Source organism: Lucilia cuprina, chromosome 2, assembly GCF_022045245.1.
Source record: "Lucilia cuprina isolate Lc7/37 chromosome 2, ASM2204524v1, whole genome shotgun sequence".
Taxonomy (NCBI): Eukaryota; Metazoa; Arthropoda; class Insecta; order Diptera; family Calliphoridae; genus Lucilia; species Lucilia cuprina.
In genome coordinates, this window is record NC_060950.1 from 17,472,306 (window position 1) to 17,488,963 (window position 16,658).

The 16,658-nt window shown below is 29.3% G+C and overlaps 1 protein-coding gene across 2 annotated transcripts; it reads right to left on the bottom strand.

Moving 5' to 3' along the window:
• Positions 1 to 3,677: 3,677 nt before the first annotated feature.
• On the bottom strand, positions 3,678 to 16,376 carry LOC111678644 (ring canal kelch protein). 2 transcript variants are annotated; one of them, XM_023440052.2, is made up of 8 exons: positions 15,540 to 16,376; positions 14,576 to 14,725; positions 10,129 to 10,530; positions 9,556 to 10,020; positions 8,723 to 9,496; positions 7,959 to 8,584; positions 7,202 to 7,900; positions 3,678 to 5,440 (listed from the first exon to the last, which is right to left on the bottom strand). In XM_023440052.2, the coding sequence occupies exons 1-8, from the start codon at positions 15,761 to 15,763 to the stop codon at positions 3,993 to 3,995; spliced, it is 4,788 nt and encodes a 1,595-aa protein (XP_023295820.2). In that variant the 5' UTR covers positions 15,764 to 16,376; the 3' UTR covers positions 3,678 to 3,992. The 2 variants fall into 2 exon arrangements, with proteins under 2 accessions (XP_023295820.2, XP_023295821.1); XM_023440053.2 differs by lacking the exons at positions 3,678 to 5,440; positions 7,202 to 7,900; positions 7,959 to 8,584 and having other exon boundaries at positions 8,749 to 9,496.
• Positions 16,377 to 16,658: the final 282 nt, after the last annotated feature.

A 16,658-nucleotide genomic window follows, 5' to 3' on the forward strand; every position in this document is an offset into this window, starting at 1 on the left:
GATATTGTTATTTATAGGTAAATCAGTTTAAAAAAAATTACAAATTTTTACAATTTTAAATCCTTTTTTTTAAGAAAGAGTTACAGATCTCCCTATATTTAAGAAATAGTCTACATTTCTAAGGGCGGGTTTATTACTACTTAGTTAAACTAAGTTTTACTTGCTGTTAGATTAAACTCGATACGAATTTAGGTGGACTTTAACTGATGATTGTTTTTTTTTTGGGGGGTTTTAATAAGGATGGCGGTGCATTAAGCACTCATATTGCCAGGTTAATGTTCTCCACCAGTAGATATTTGAGTTTAAATGGTCTCCACCAGGTTATAACGTGAGTATTTTATGGTCTCCACCAGTTAAAAACATAACCTCTCTCTGAGGTAAAACGAAAGCACGCGTATAATGAAGACAATGCATAACTTAGAACATATATACGAAGTAGTGCATTAAATTAGTGCGGGGTGAGGAGTAATTCTGTCGAAAGCCCAGCAACAAGCACAAGCCTGACCGTCCTTAAGAAATAAAAATGATGACGCGAGACTTGTTCCCCAACTCAGACCTGTATTACAACTGAACCGATGATTGTGTTTTTCAGTTATGGATCTAGGATCAGTTAACTTTGTTAGTATTGACAACTTTTCAGTCAAAAACATAAACAATGAACAGCTATTTTTTGCAAATAATACTTATGTAAAATGGAAAATTTTGGAAAAATGTTAAATAAACATTTAAAACAATAATTAATGAAACAAAACAAATCAGAAAATTGCAATTTACTTAAAATATTATGTTTTTGTTCTTCCGAAATCATTGTTTTATCGTTTTTGTTAATTGTGTTTTCTCACTTATATCTTGAGTTTAATTGGCCAATTACACTTAGTTAAACTAAGATAATAGCTAAACTTTACTGATAACTGAAAAACACGAAACATATATTAAACCAGGTTTAACCAAAGAATGAAGATTATCTTTATCAGAAAAACTCGCTCTAACTGATTTCTTCTTACTACACAGTTAAACTAAGCTTAACTTGCTGTTATATTAAACTCGCAACGAATTTAGGTGGACTTTAACCGATAATTGTGTTTTTCAGTTATGGATTTAAGGGCGGGTTTCTTACTCATCAGTTAATCTAGGCTTAACTTGCTGTTAGATTAAACTCGGAACAAATTTAGGCGGACTTTAACCGATAATTGTGTTTTTCAGTTTTAGATTTAAGCTCAGTTAACTTTGTTAGTATTGCCAAGTTTTCAGTCAAAAACATAAACAATGAACAGCTGTTTTTTGCAAACAATACTTTTGTAAAATGGAAAATTTTGGAAAAATGTTAAATAAACATTTAAAACAATAATAAATGAAACAAAACAAATCAGAAAATTGCAATTTAATTAAAATATTAAGTTTTTGTTCTTCCGAAATCATTGTTTTATTGTTTCTGTTAATTGTCCAATAGCACTCAGTTAAACTAAACGTTACTGTTTACTGAAAAACACAAAACATATATTAAACTAGGTTTAAACATAGAGCGTAGATTATCTTTATCTGAAAAACCCGCCCTTAAATAACAAGTAACTTTACTGAGGGCGTTTTTTAGGTAAAGATAATCTACATTCTTTGTTTAAACTTATTAATAAGTAACTTTACTGAAAAACATAAAACATATATTAAACCAGGCTTAACCAAAGAATGAAGATTATCTTTATTAGAAAAATCCGTTCAAATTACCTAAAGTTATTATTTGAAAAGCTTTTTCATTCCCATTGACAAACCTTTATCGAAAAAAATTACAACTTTCAATATTTGTCTATAACCACATATTAATAATCTTTATTATAAATTTTATTAAATACAATAGTGCATCAATATAAATGTATTCATATGTATTAGGGTTGTATGGGTATAATTTTATATAAGAGTATTTAATTTCTGTTTGTTTTAACAACTGAAATTCTCCAGTTAGCGTTTTTAATGTTTCTTCCAAAATCGATTTATTACAAATGATTTTTAAATGAATATTTTACTTTTTTTTATATATTGTGCGTTAAAAATGTTTTGTAATTTGTTGTTTTATAAATGAGTATTTAAAAAACATTATTTTAAAATTAATTTCTACACTTAAATATAAATATTTATAATATAGATTGAATATTGAATATTTTTGATATACAATGAGTTTTGAAAAGTACAAGAAATTTCCTTGAATGAAATGAAGAAATTAAGATTTAAATATAACAGCTAACAGTTAAAACTGGAAGACAGTGGATTAAAAATTAGAAACAGAAATGTGTAAAATAAGTCTTTTTATATGTTTTATTTTATTTTTTTTTTGTGTAATTAAAATAGGAAGGTTTTTGTTTTTAAACTAGTAAATCATTTTTTTTCGAAGAACATTTGTAGAATTAGCTTTTTATTTATAAAATTTATAATACTTAAAGTAGAGCAAAAAGAAGATTAATAAGTAATTACTTATTTTTAATATTTATATAAAATGGCATATTATATCATTAGTTTAGAGAAAAACAAAGTTTAAACAAAACAAAAATTTCTTAGAAAATTATAAAAAAAGAAATAAAAAACTATATATAAATAACAAAAATATAAAAAAAATGTTTTTTCTTAGAAAAAAATATTGCCAAAAATGAATGAAATCTAAAAAAAAAAGAAAAAAATTATACAAAAATAAACAATAATAATAATCTTTTATGTTTAATGTAATGAAGTCATTTTATGCTGCAGTTTGAATCCAACTAGTTTTGTTGTTATTTAAAAAGTAGAAGAATACTTAACAACTAATTTTGTTTTTATTTTTAATTAACTCTTAAGTTAATGCAGTTTTTTTAACCTAAAACCAGATAAAGGTATTGGCGCCTATTCTGCTTTTCAATTTGAAACGAAATTTTCTTTGTTTGACAACTTTGGTATTCTGCATTTCGATTCCATTCTACGCCACATAAACAATGACTTCCAAAAAGGTAATTACGATTGAATTGCAGAATACACACAATCGTTAAGCATTGAAAGAAAATGAAATTGCTTCTTCTTTTTCTAACGATTCTGTTTTTTGTTGGAATATCTTTTTTCGATCATTGCGTAAATGTTACCGAAATGCAGAATAGATGTGATTATAAAAGATAATAATTTTTATTAATTTAAGTTTTCTTGAAAGTTTTCTTTAGCTATTTGTTAGTTATTTGAAAACTAATTATCGATAACTTCAGTTTTCGAAAGAAAATTTGTTAAACACTTTATTTTTCTACATTTTGTTTTAGAAAAATTATCGATAACATTAGTCTTCTAAAGGAAAATTATCGATAATTTATTCATTCTTAAATAAAAATCTTAATATCTTTAGTTTTCTATAATTTTTGTATAGAAAATCATTGACGATACTTTGTTTCTCTTCAGTAAACTTTAATTGTTCACACAAAATTATCGATGAATTTAGTTTTCTATAATGTTATTGATAACTTCTGTATTCTATAGTAAAATTATCGATAACTTTATATTTCTGTGAAAAAAATTAACGATTACATTAGTTTTGTATAGAAAAATAATATTAAATATTCACCACTATCGCCAATCTTCATTTCACGTGAAATATGTTTCCTTTTCACTTTTTTCGTTCACTAACTTTTTTGTCGTGAAAAATTCCTTTTGTTGTAAAATTTGTTGATGGAATTTTGTAAACATTAAACAGCTGTTTCATACAAAATCAACCATTGTGAATGAATTGTTCACAACAAGTTCACGATAGCAATTTTCCCTTCGGAGGAAATGAAAATTTTAAGGCAACAAAATTTTCACTTCTCTCCAGAAACTATCGATATCTTTAGATTTCTTTAAAAACATTATTAAATTCTCAACTTTGTTTTTCCTCAGCAACTATCGATAACTTTAGTTTTCTCTAATAACATTATTGATAACTTAATTTTTCGATTCCAAGAAAAAAACACGCATTAACTTAAAAAAGAAACCAAAACAAAAAAACCTAAAACTTAATTATCCTTTTGTTCGCTATTCGTAGTGGAAGTTGATTTAATATCTAAATTATTTATTAAAATTGGCAAATTATTATCGTTGTCCGGCAATTCAATCGACGGTTGAGCAACAGGCGATAAGGTAGCCATATCCAAATTATTCATATCATTAGAGGAAGCCACCGATGAAGAGGATGTTGAGGGTGTAGGTTCATTTGTTGTTTTCATTTCCACTGAACCGCCTACAGCACCTTCTAAATCTTCCAAGGGTGAAGATTCGTTTGTAGTAGAAACCGCCAACTTGGGCAGGGCTAATGTGGCAACACTTTCAACTACATCTAAAGTCTCTGCTTTCATTAAATTGGGTTTAATGTTTGAATTATCTGAGGACTTTTCAAAATTACGATAAGATTCTTTGAATTTGACACTGTTGTTGTTGTTGTTGGAGCCATTCGAAGAGGACGAAGGATTAATGTTAACAGTTTGATTAGTTGTTAGATTATTATTTACTGCCCTTAAACGTCTAGAGGCATAGGCATTGCTGCGTTGATTTAATGTGGGACTTTCAGAACGTGCCCTTTGCAGAGGAGCTCTTTGAGCAGCTGGCGATTGATAGGGTCCAGTAGCTGCTGGCGCTGCAATTGAATGATCATAATCTCGAGATCTACCAAATTCAAAACCATTTTGCCATTGAACGTGTACATTTTCATACGAAGGATCCTCATAGCGTCTGGCATAAGGACTTGGTTCAGCCTCCCTTAAACGATTCAAAGTGTTGTGCATGGGTCGGGATGTATTAAGATCATTTTGTCTTCTACTATAAGTAGTGGCTGCTGCATGCATTTCAGCTCGGGCATTGAAACGTACAATATCTTGTGGTAAGCCGGTGAGACGTGGTGTCCCATAAGGATTGGCCATTTGAGCTGCAGCTGAGGCAGCATCACAATCGACACAATCACGTGAAAACATAAAATTAAAATCGATTACTTTACAATCGGTACCCTGACCCATCCAGAGCGGAAGCCATTTATTGACTAACAGCCATTGTAGACTTGATTTGGATATACGATTTAAAGTACTGTTATTTTGTTCAGCCATTGTTGAGTTCTGGCTGCTTGAGCTTTTCGATACTGATGTTTGTGTTTTTTGAGTTTGGCCTGCAGACATTGCTGCAATTGTTGCTGAAGTGTTTGATGATGATGATGAAGCTGATGATTTTTTAGTGAGTGCATTCTTAAGTGAAGTTACAGTTGTCTTTTCAGTCGTTGTTGTATTGGAATTTTGTTGTGAAGTATTGGAGTTTTGTTTCGAGCCTAGATTTAGTGATTTTATCTTGGGTATGGCGCCGGTTGTTCGTGTGGTCGATGATGTTGGTGTGGTTTCTATGTTGCCATTGGCATTGGGATTTATTAGAGGGCCAGCGGAAGCGGCACGAGATTCACGATCTTTAGAAGTATTTGGTGTGGCTAGAGGGATGATAAAAAAGATACATTTTCGATAACTTCATTTTTATTAAGAAGAAAACACGATAACAATAGTTTTATATCAAAAAACTAATCGATAACTTCAGTTTTCTATAGAAATATCAATCACTTAAATTGTCTAAAGAAAAATTATCGAAAATTTTATTTTTCTATAAAAAATGATTGATAACTTTATTTTTCTATCAAAAAATGTTCGATAACTTTATTTTTCTATAGAAAAATTATCGATAACATAATTTTTCTGTAGAAAAATTATCGATAACATAATTTTTCTATAGAAAAATTATCGATAACATAATTTTTCTATAGAAAAATTATCGATAACATTATTTTTCTATAGAAAAATTATCGATAACATTATTTTTCTATAGAAAAATTATCGATAACATTATTTTTCTATAGAAAAATTATCGATAACATTATTTTTCTATAGAAAAATTATCGATAACATTATTTTTCTATAGAAAAATTATCGATAACATTATTTTTCTATAGAAAAATTATCGATAACATTATTTTTCTATAGAAAAATTATCGATAACGTTATTTTTCTATAGAAAAATTATCGATAACGTTATTTTTCTATAAAAAAATTATCGATAACATTATTTTTCTATAGAAATATTATCGATAACATTATTTTTTTATAAAAAATATCGGCAACTTAATTTTTCTATAAAAATTATCGATAACTTAATTTTTTTATAAAAAAAATTATCGATACCTTTATTTTTCTACAGAAAAATTATCGATAACATTATTCTTCTATATAAAAATTATCGATAACATTTTTCTACAGACAAATTATCGATGACATTATTTTTTATAGACAAATTATCGATAACATTATTTTTCTACAGAAAAATTATCGATGACATTATTTTTCTATAGAAAAATTATCGATAACTTCATTTTTCTGTAGAAAAATTATCGATAACTTCATTTTTCTATAGAAAAATTATCGATAACTTAATTTTTCTATAGAAAAATTATCGATAACTTAATTTTTCTATAGAAAAATTATCGATAACTTAATTTTTCTATAGAAAAATTATCGATAACTTAATTTTTCTATAGAAAAATTATCGATAACTTAATTTTTCTATAGAAAAATTATCGATAACTTAATTTTTCTATAGAAAAATTATCGATAACTTAATTTTTCTATAGAAAAATTATCGATAACTTAATTTTTCTATAGAAAAATTATCGATAACTTAATTTTTCTATAGAAAAATTATCGATAACTTAATTTTTGTATAGAAAAATTATCGATAACATTATTTTTCTATAGTAAAATATCGATAACATTATTTTTCTATAGAAAAATTATCGATAACATTATTTTTCTATAGAAAAATTATCGATAACATTATTTTTCTATAGAAAAATTATCGATAACATTATTTTTCTACAGAAAAATTATCGATAACATTATTTTTCTACAGAAAAATTATCGATAACATTATTTTTCTACAGAAAAATTATCGATAACAAAATTTTTCTATAGATAAGTTATCGATAATTTTATTTTTTTAAATTATCGATAACATTATATTTCTATAAAAAAATTATCGATAACATTATTTTTCCATAGAAAAACAGTTCATTACTTTATTTTTCCAATGAAAATGTTTCGATAACTTAATTTTCTATAGAAATTGTTTTGATAACGAAATTTTCTTTAGAAAAGTTATCGATAACTGGATTTTTAATTAAGAAACATAAACGCAAATCACTCACCTAAATTATTACTGCCCATATTCAAATGACTATTAATGGATGAGGAGCCACCACCATTACCGGATGCTTTATAAATATTACTCATACTTTGAGTATTTTCACCATGCAAACAGCTAAAGAATGACGAAGAACTATTCTTAACATTATTAACGCCATCCCTTTGAATATTTGCCGATGACGATGATGACGCTGCTGTTGCTGCACCGCCAGCACCTGCAACACCACTACTACCACAAGTTGATGAATTACAACTAATAGTTGAAGTAACACTTGAACTATTCGTAGTACTAGTACTGCTAATACTCGAACCGGTATTCAAACGTATATGACCCACGGTGCCGAAATGTGAATGACCCAATACCGCGTAATGGCCACCTAAATTATAATGATCAATATTACCGCAGGAGGAACTTAAATGACGTTCTATGCGTCCTATACCATGACCTATAACATTTAAACGGCCATAAACACGTGCTCCATTGGTATTACGATAAATCGGTTCATCACGTATTTGTTCATAGATGTTTTCATAACGTACCGGAGGCTGATAATGATTAAGATTGTAATAGTTTTGGGATTCAGTATCATCAAAACTACGTTGGCGGTGACATGATGAAGAAGAGGTGGAAGATGAACTGGAGCTGGTATAATGATTACAAGTCACTCCGTTACAGCGAAAAGCATTAAAGCGAGGATTGGCTAAAGAATTTTATTAATAAAATATGTTTTGATTTCATTTTCCAAAAAAAAAACTCACCAGCATGTAAATCTAATTGAAAATTTCTTCGAAATCCTAAACCAGATCTTACAGATCTTGGTATATCATAGTTATTATTACTGCCAGCAGCAGCTGATGCTGCTGCTAGACCTGCATTCGTTTGGTTGGCATTTATGTTAATGGCATTTGCACGATCATATAGATCATTGCGATAGTTTATGTTATTGGCTGCCAGTCTTGATTGTTTAGCTTGTTGTTGAGTATTATTTTCATTATTTGTTGCTTGTTGTGAAGCTTGTGGTTGGGGTTGTATCATAGCTGGTTGCTGTTGTGGTTCTTCGGCAGGGGCATTAGCATTATTGGCGGCATTAATTGGTGCTACAGCAGCTGCTGCTCCAACAACTGCTACTGCACCAACTACTGCACCACCATGAGCGGCTGCATTATATTGTTCTATACTTTCGTAAATATTTTCGTAATGTGGATGAAGAATCTGTGCTTGTGCTAATTGTTGTTGCTGATTTACGTTGTTATTTTGTGTTTGTTGTTGTGGCTGTTGTTGTTGTTGATCATTGCGTACATAACCCACAGCACCTTCAATTGTTCCCTCAGCTTGACTATTTTCATCATCCACAATACCATTTATAGAGATAATGGCCGCTTGTCTAAGAGTGTTGTATGTAAAAAGGGATAAAAAAGGGGAAATAGTTAAACATGTAAAAACTTTTTTAAATTTTTTCTTATTGATAGTATAACTTAAGTTTTCTATAAAAATAGTTATTTTCCATTTAAAATTTACTCACCGTGCTAATGCACCCTGCTCTTCTATTCACATCGGCTTATCTATCATACACACACCAGCATAACTGCGACCAATGGTCATTGAAGCTGTCAATATACGCCACGAGTCCGTCTCTGGACTATAAACTTCCACAGAAGATAAATTAGAATCACCATCATCACCACCCACCACATAGAGGAGACCATCATGAGCCACTACGCCAGCATTACGACGACAGAATGACATATCGGCCACAGAATGCCATTGATTAGTTTCTGGATCATAGGCTTCTACGGATTTACGAACCATAGGACCATCATGGCCACCTACAGCATATAAAATATTATTAAGAACACCCACTCCAGCACCACTACGACGGGCGGACATGTCAGCCACTGCATGCCAATTATCAGTTTCAGGATTATAACGTTCCACCGAAGATAAGCATTGACGGGTGAAGCCATCATAACCACCCACAGCATAGAGTAAATTATTAACCACTCCTACACCAACCGAACTGCGTCGGGTGGACATGGAGGCAATGAAACGCCAAACTTCATTCTTAGGATCATAAACTTCGGCACTACAGAGACCAGTAGTGCCATCAAAACCACCTACAGCATAAATGCAACCATTTAGTACTGCCACACCCAGAGTGGAACGTCTAGCTTCCATGCTATTGCTAGTAGACCATTGGTCTGTGGCTGGGTCGTAGACATCAACAGTGCGTACACGTAAAGAGCCATTAAAGCCACCGACCGCATAAACGCGGTCACCCAAAACAGCTAAACCAGCGCTATAAACGAAAATAAAAGTTACTTCTACAACAATCTCATTTTCTTCGCGTCCACTTACCGGCATCTACGATTTGGCATTTCAGCCGCCTGATACCATTTCTCCTCTCTCAAATCATAGCATTCCACCGAACGTATAGCCTTAGGGGCTTGACCTCCAATAACCAATAAAATCTTAGGCAAGCCCACTGGTTTTCTAGGTATAGTACGAGCTGTTTTGATTTCATTTGGCAATAAATGATATGTTAATGCTTCAATAATTAAATTTTTACACACGATATTGCCCTCCAACAAGGGTTCCTTATCGACATTTTGTGTAATATACTCCTTGGACAATAACGGTAAGCGGACATGTTCCATTAACTCGGATGTATATTGATCGCGTACTGTGGGATCATAACGTATCCAATTGATGACAGATTCATAAACTTTTTCTTCGCCAGCGACAGAAATACGATCATTGCGTATAAGATTTATAACCTGTTCTGAGGTTAAATTTAAAAATTCATCAAACTGTATGACTTCACTGCAAATAAAAAGAATAATATCAATGTTGAAAAACAAATAAATACATGTTTTATTAACTAATTAGCTGTAAATAAACATTATTTTTAATTTTTGTTGTTTAACTCACTTAAAATGTTGTTCAATATACGTCTCGGCATAATTAACCAAATCAACACAACCATGCATATCGGCAAAATCTCGTATACCCAAACAATTACTGGCATCTAATTGTGTTTGTAAATAATCACAACAGGCATCACGGACGTCAGTCAATTGCAAAAGATTGGCAGCTGTTAGGAGAACTTGTACATTGTCCTCGTTAACTTCTACGGTAGAAGTGTAAACATATTCGATTAATAGCTCTAAGGCATGATGATCTATACCCTGTAGAGTTATGCGTCCTTGTCGTGATTCTTCGAAACCTGTGAACATGGCATAGAAATATGGACTGCAAGAGGCCAATACCATTTTGTGAGCAGGTATTTCAATATCTTCTGCTACCAAGGTTACATCACATAAAAGATTTTGTCTGTTTTTGTTTTTTTTGGAAAGAAAATGGAGATTTGTTGTAATAATGTAGGAAAATCGCTCAGAATTGAAGAATTTTTGAATTTTAATAATAGTATTGATTGTAAATAAATAAGTTAGAAATGAAGTAAGTAGGTAAATAAGTAAGTACTTAAGTAAGTAAGTATGTAAGTAAGTAAGTAAGTAAGTAAGTAAGTAAGTAAGTAAGTAAGTAAGTAAGTAAGTAAGTAAGTAAGTAAGTAAGTAAGTAAGTAAGTAAGTAAGTAAGTAAGTAAGTAAGTAAGTAAGTAAGTAAGTAAGTAAGTAAGTAAGTAAGTAAGTAAGTAAGTAAGTAAGTAAGTAAGTAAGTAAGTAAGTAAGTAAGTAAGTAAGTAAGTAAGTAAGTAAGTAAGTAAGTAAGTAAATAAGTAAGTGAGTAAGTAAGTAAGTAAGTAAGTAAGTAAGTAAGTAAGTAAGTAAGTAAGTAAGTAAGTAAGTAAGTAAGTAAGTAAGTAAGTAAGTAAGTAAGTAAGTAAGTAAGTAAGTAAGTAAGTAAGTAAGTAAGTAAGTAAGTAAGTAAGTAAGTAAGTAAGTAAGTAAGTAAGTAAGTAAGTAAGTAAGTAAGTAAGTAATTAAATGAGTAAGTAAGTAATTAAATGAGTAAGTAAGTAAGTAAGTAAGTAAGTAAGTAAGTAAGTAAGTAAGTAAGTAAGTAAGTAAGTGAGTAATTAAGTGAGTAACTAAGTAAGTAAGTAAGTAAGTAAGTAAGTAAGTAAGTAAGTAAGTAAGTAAGTAAGTAAGTAAGTAAGTAAGTAAGTAAGTAAGTAAGTAAGTAAGTAAGTAAGTAAGTAAGTAAATAAGTAAGTGAGTAAGTAAGTAAGTAAGTAAGTAAGTAAGTAAGTAAGTAAGTAAGTAAGTAAGTAAGTAAGTAAGTAAGTAAGTAAGTAAGTAAGTAAGTAAGTAAGTAAGTAAGTAAGTAAGTAATTAAATGAGTAAGTAAGTAATTAAATGAGTAAGTAAGTAAGTAAGTAAGTAAGTAAGTAAGTAAGTAAGTAAGTAAGTAAGTAAGTAAGTAAGTAAGTAAGTAAGTAAGTAAGTGAGTAATTAAGTGAGTAAGTAAGTAAGTAAGTAAGTAAGTAAGTAAGTAAGTAAGTAAGTAAGTAAGTAAGTAAGTAAGTAAGTAAGTAAGTAAGTAAGTAAGTAAGTAAGTAAGTAAGTAAGTAAGTAAGTAAGTAAGTAAGATATGTGTTAACTTTAGTCCAGAGTCTAATTTATTCCATATTCTGGTCTATTATCTAGTCTATAGTCTAGTCTATAGTCTAGTCTACAGTCTACTCTATAGTCTAGTCTATAGTCTAGTCTATAGTCTATTCTAGTCTATAGTGTAGTCTATAGTCTAGTCTATAGTCTAGTCTATATTGTGGTCTATAGTCTAGTCTATAGTCTAGTCTATAGTCTAGTTTATAGTCTAGTCTATAGTCTTGTCTATAGTCTAGTCTAAAGTCTAGTCTATAGTCTAGTCTATAGTCTAGTCTATAGTCTAGCCTATAGTCTAGTCTATAGTCTAGTCTATAGTCTAGTCTATAGTCTAGTCTATAGTCTAGTCTATAGTCTAGTCTATAGTCTAGTCTATAGTCTAGTCTATAGTCTAGTCTATAGTCTAGTCTATAGTCTAGTCTATAGTCTAGTCTATAGTCTAGTCTAGTCTATAGTCTAGTCTATAGTCTAGTCTATAGTCTAGTCTAGTCTATAGTCTAGTCTAGTCTATAGTCTAGTCTATAGTCTAGTCTATAGTCTAGTCTATAGTCTAGTCTATAGTCTAGTCTGTAGTCTAGTCTATAGTCTAGTCTATAGTCTAGTCTATAGTCTAGTCTATAGTCTAGTCTATAGTCTAGTCTATAGTCTAGTCTATAGTCTAGTCTATAGTCTAGTCTATAGTCTAGTCTATAGTCTAGTCTATAGTCTAGTCTATAGTCTAGTCTATAGTCTAGTCTATAGTCTAGTCTATAGTCTAGTCTATAGTCTAGTCTATAGTCTAGTCTATAGTCTAGTCTATAGTCTAGTCTATAGTCTAGTCTATAGTCTAGTCTATAGTCTAGTCTATAGTCTAGTCTATAGTCTAGTCTATAGTCTAGTCTATAGTCTAGTCTATAGTCTAGTCTATAGTCTAGTCTATAGTCTAGTCTATAGTCTAGTCTATAGTCTAGTCTATAGTCTAGTCTATAGTCTAGTCTATAGTCTAGTCTATAGTCTAGTCTATAGTCTAGTCTATAGTCCAGCCTACAGTCTAGTCCAAATTCAGGTCTATAGTCTAGTCTATAGTCCAGCCTACAGTCTTGTCCAAATTCTGGTCTATAGTCTTTACTGAAGTCTATAGTCTAGTCTATAGTCTAATCTATAGTCTAGTCTATAGTCATTTTTGGTTATCTTACTTGAAATTATTTTTGCTTTCATTCTAATAGTTTAATACTTGTTTGTATAATAAATTTCATACAAAACGTGCAAATATTTGTTAAATTACGTGATAATTTTATAGTTTCTACAATAAAGAACTAATTAGAAAGGTCAGTTAACGGAAAACAACTATAAAACGTATTATATTTAGATAAGATCTAAGATGAACTGCGATTAAGACAATAAATACGTTAAAAAAGTAAAACGAAGAACTTATTTAAACAAAATAAAAATTTTTGTAGCTAAAGTGCAAATTTTATCAACATTATTATTATTTTTAGAATGCACTGATAAAATTGTTAACAGCAATGGAATTATTTGCATTTAAGACGCATATACATTTTTTTGTTATTTTAAAGAAATGTGTTAAAATGTTAATTTTTTATTTTTTGTAATTTGCAAATAATAAACAATTATTTTGAATTGGCTTAAAATTGGAAAATAATTTGTTTAAAAAAATTTTAAATTTATAAAAATTTTGCAATTTAAATTGTGATTTTAAACATCATTTGTATTCTGTAACTTTAAAATTAAAAAAAACTGGCGCCAAACGGAAGTAAAAATTGTATTTTTATGAATTCACCAATAAGTAGTGGAAATTTTTTCCCAAAATATAACACGTTTATGTAAAAATAATTTAAATAATAAAGAATTTAAAATACATATTAATAATGTAAAAGATGTTACTAAATATTTTTAACTAAATAACGTTTTTTATTCTATACAAAAAAAAGTAACACAAAAAACAACCGGTATTATAGATAATTTCAAAATATTCCATCGCTTTATAAAACATTATGCAGTTTTTTAAAATATTCATATTAAAAGGTCAATGTTTTTAACACAAGCTTGCTATAAGCTAAACAAAAAGTTTAAGAAATTTTAATATTTACATATGAATAACAACAAACTTGTGTATCTGTCTGTGTTTGGCCCTTTAATAAACTTTTACTTTTTTCTTTAATATATTTTATTGTTTTACTTTTTGAACTGCTTAATAAATTCCGTGTATGTAATTTAAATACGGAAACTGATAAAACAATATACAACAAAAAAGTAATATAATAATGACGATGATGAGCTGCTAAATTATGTTGACTTAATGAATAAACAATCAGCTTTAAGCAACCAAGTTCAGGGTTAAACTAAAAAACAAAAATAGCAACAACAATGTAAATAACACTATACAAAACTAAAGTATTAAAACATTTCCCTGTACATATATATATAAATATAAAACATATGTTTGTTTTTGGTATTAACATAAAACAAAAACAAAACACAACTAAACTAAAAAATCAAATAGAAAGAAAAAGATAAGAATTAGAAATGTAAATATAAACAAAAATACACAAAAAAAATGCATAAAAATATAAACAATTTTTTTGTTTTAAAATACAGAAACATTTTGATAACCGGGAATAAATTTTATGGTTCTTGACAGTCAGCCAAATAGCTATTTGTTATGGCTGTCTAGTGTTTTTTTCTCGTTACGTTTTCATTGCATTGTTATCGCTATAGAATATGGGTAGTATTTTATTTATTGAATATATATTTAAAAATAATGATTTTAATTTAGTGTTTTATTTGTAATTTAATTTTAAATTTCTTACTTGCGCATCTCGTTCATGGCTTCGAATGAACGCGTGGTATGCAGTTCATTGTGATATTGGCCCACACAACGATCTTTACTGTTGGGTCGTTGTATGTGCTTTTGAGAACTTTCATCTAGAGAATTTTGGCTGGCATAACGTAATAAGCAGCTGCAAATAGATTGAAAATAATTGTTAAATATGTATTTTTAGCAAAAATAAATTATTAATTTTTAAACAATTTTAAAAAGGAGAAACGCAAACAAAAAGATATATAGATAAATAGGTAGATAGATAGATAGATAGATAGATAGATAGATAGATAGATAGATAGATAGATATATATATAGATAGATAGATAGATAGATAGATAGATAGATAGATAGATAGATAGATAGAGAGAGAGATATATAGATAGATAGATAGTCAGAGAGATAGATAGATAGACAGACAGACAGACAGACAGACAGACAGACAGACAGATAGATAGATAGACAGATAGATAGACAGACAGACAGACAGACAGACACACAGACAGACAAATAGATATATAGATAGATAGAAAGATAGACAGACAGATATATAGATAGACAGACAGACAGACAGACAGACAGATAGTTAGATAGATAGATAGATAGATAGATTGATAGATATATAGATAGATAGATAGATAGATAGATAGATAAATAGATAGATCGATAGACAATTAGATAGATATATAGATAGATATTTAGATAGATAGATAGATGGATAGATATATTGACAGATAGATAGTTGAATAGATGGAAAGAAAGAAAGAGTATAGGTATATAAAAAAATATATGTTTTTGGCAAATTTCCCAAATCTATACATTAATTTATTAAAACAATGCAATCTTTTAAACAACTGCAACAACAATTTCTATTTTCAATTTAACAAAAACGCAAATACCGTACCTTCATATTTAAAAACAAAAATATCTATAGTCTATTCAATATCACATACCTGCCCCTTTCCATGCTCCCTTCAGCAGCTGGATTTTGATTTGCTGCTATAGCAGCAGCAGCATTTGCAGCCGCCTGTCCACCTCCAACAGCAGCATTATGATTATGCAGTGGATGGTTGTTTTGATTTTGATTGTTGTTATTAGCACCTTGTTGTTGTAAATTTTGATTTTGTTGTTGGCTCATAACTCCCAATGATGTTAGTAAAGCACTCAACGATATCATGCAGCTATAGCTCTAACACGGACGCACCAAAGGCCGATAGATGTAGTCGAATGTACTCACACACACACAAACACACACACACACACTCCCGGGATTAGAAGTAATCCAAAACTGCAGTCAGCAAACGCCGCTGCTACTGCAATATTGTGCAGTAGCGGTAAAATGCACACGCTTTGCTGTAATTGACAACAAACAAAAAAAAACTTATCTGCCTCAAAAAAATATGGGTCACGGGGTAAAAGACCTTCCTTTTTTTGTAGTTTATAAAAAAAGTTATTAAAAATGTCTATATATTAATTAGAAAATTATTAAAAGCGTCTGTCTCTATAAATCTTATAGGATTTTCTTTCTTGTTATACTAGATTTTTTCACTTTTTTTCTTCTTAATAGTTTCTTTTTTTCACCCACAAACTTTTTTATAATTCTTATTTTTTTTGTACTTTTTTTTAAGTTCTTTTATATTTTTATTAGTTTTTTATTCATTTGTTTAATACAAATTATTTTTAATAATTTTTCTAGTTCTTCTGTATAGAATTTTATGTTTTTTGTGTATTTTTTCACAAGCTCGCGTCTGTTTTCCACAACCACACAAAAACACTTCAGAAGAAACAATACGAACAAAATCCGTAGACAAAAAAGTGAAAACAACAACAATAGCAGTAAGAAGAAAAAAATAAAAACAAGTCAGCACAGTTGCATAAAAAAGTACTAAATACACACAAAACAAACAAAACAGAGTTGCTAATAATTTAACTAAAAAAACGCCGAATAAAATTTTTTGGATTTATTTTGAAACGTAAATCTGACTAGTTACAAATTTTAAGGCATATTTTTAGGAGCAGTTAGGAAAACAAATACTGTGAAATTATTATTTTTAGATAAATGGTTAGATAGA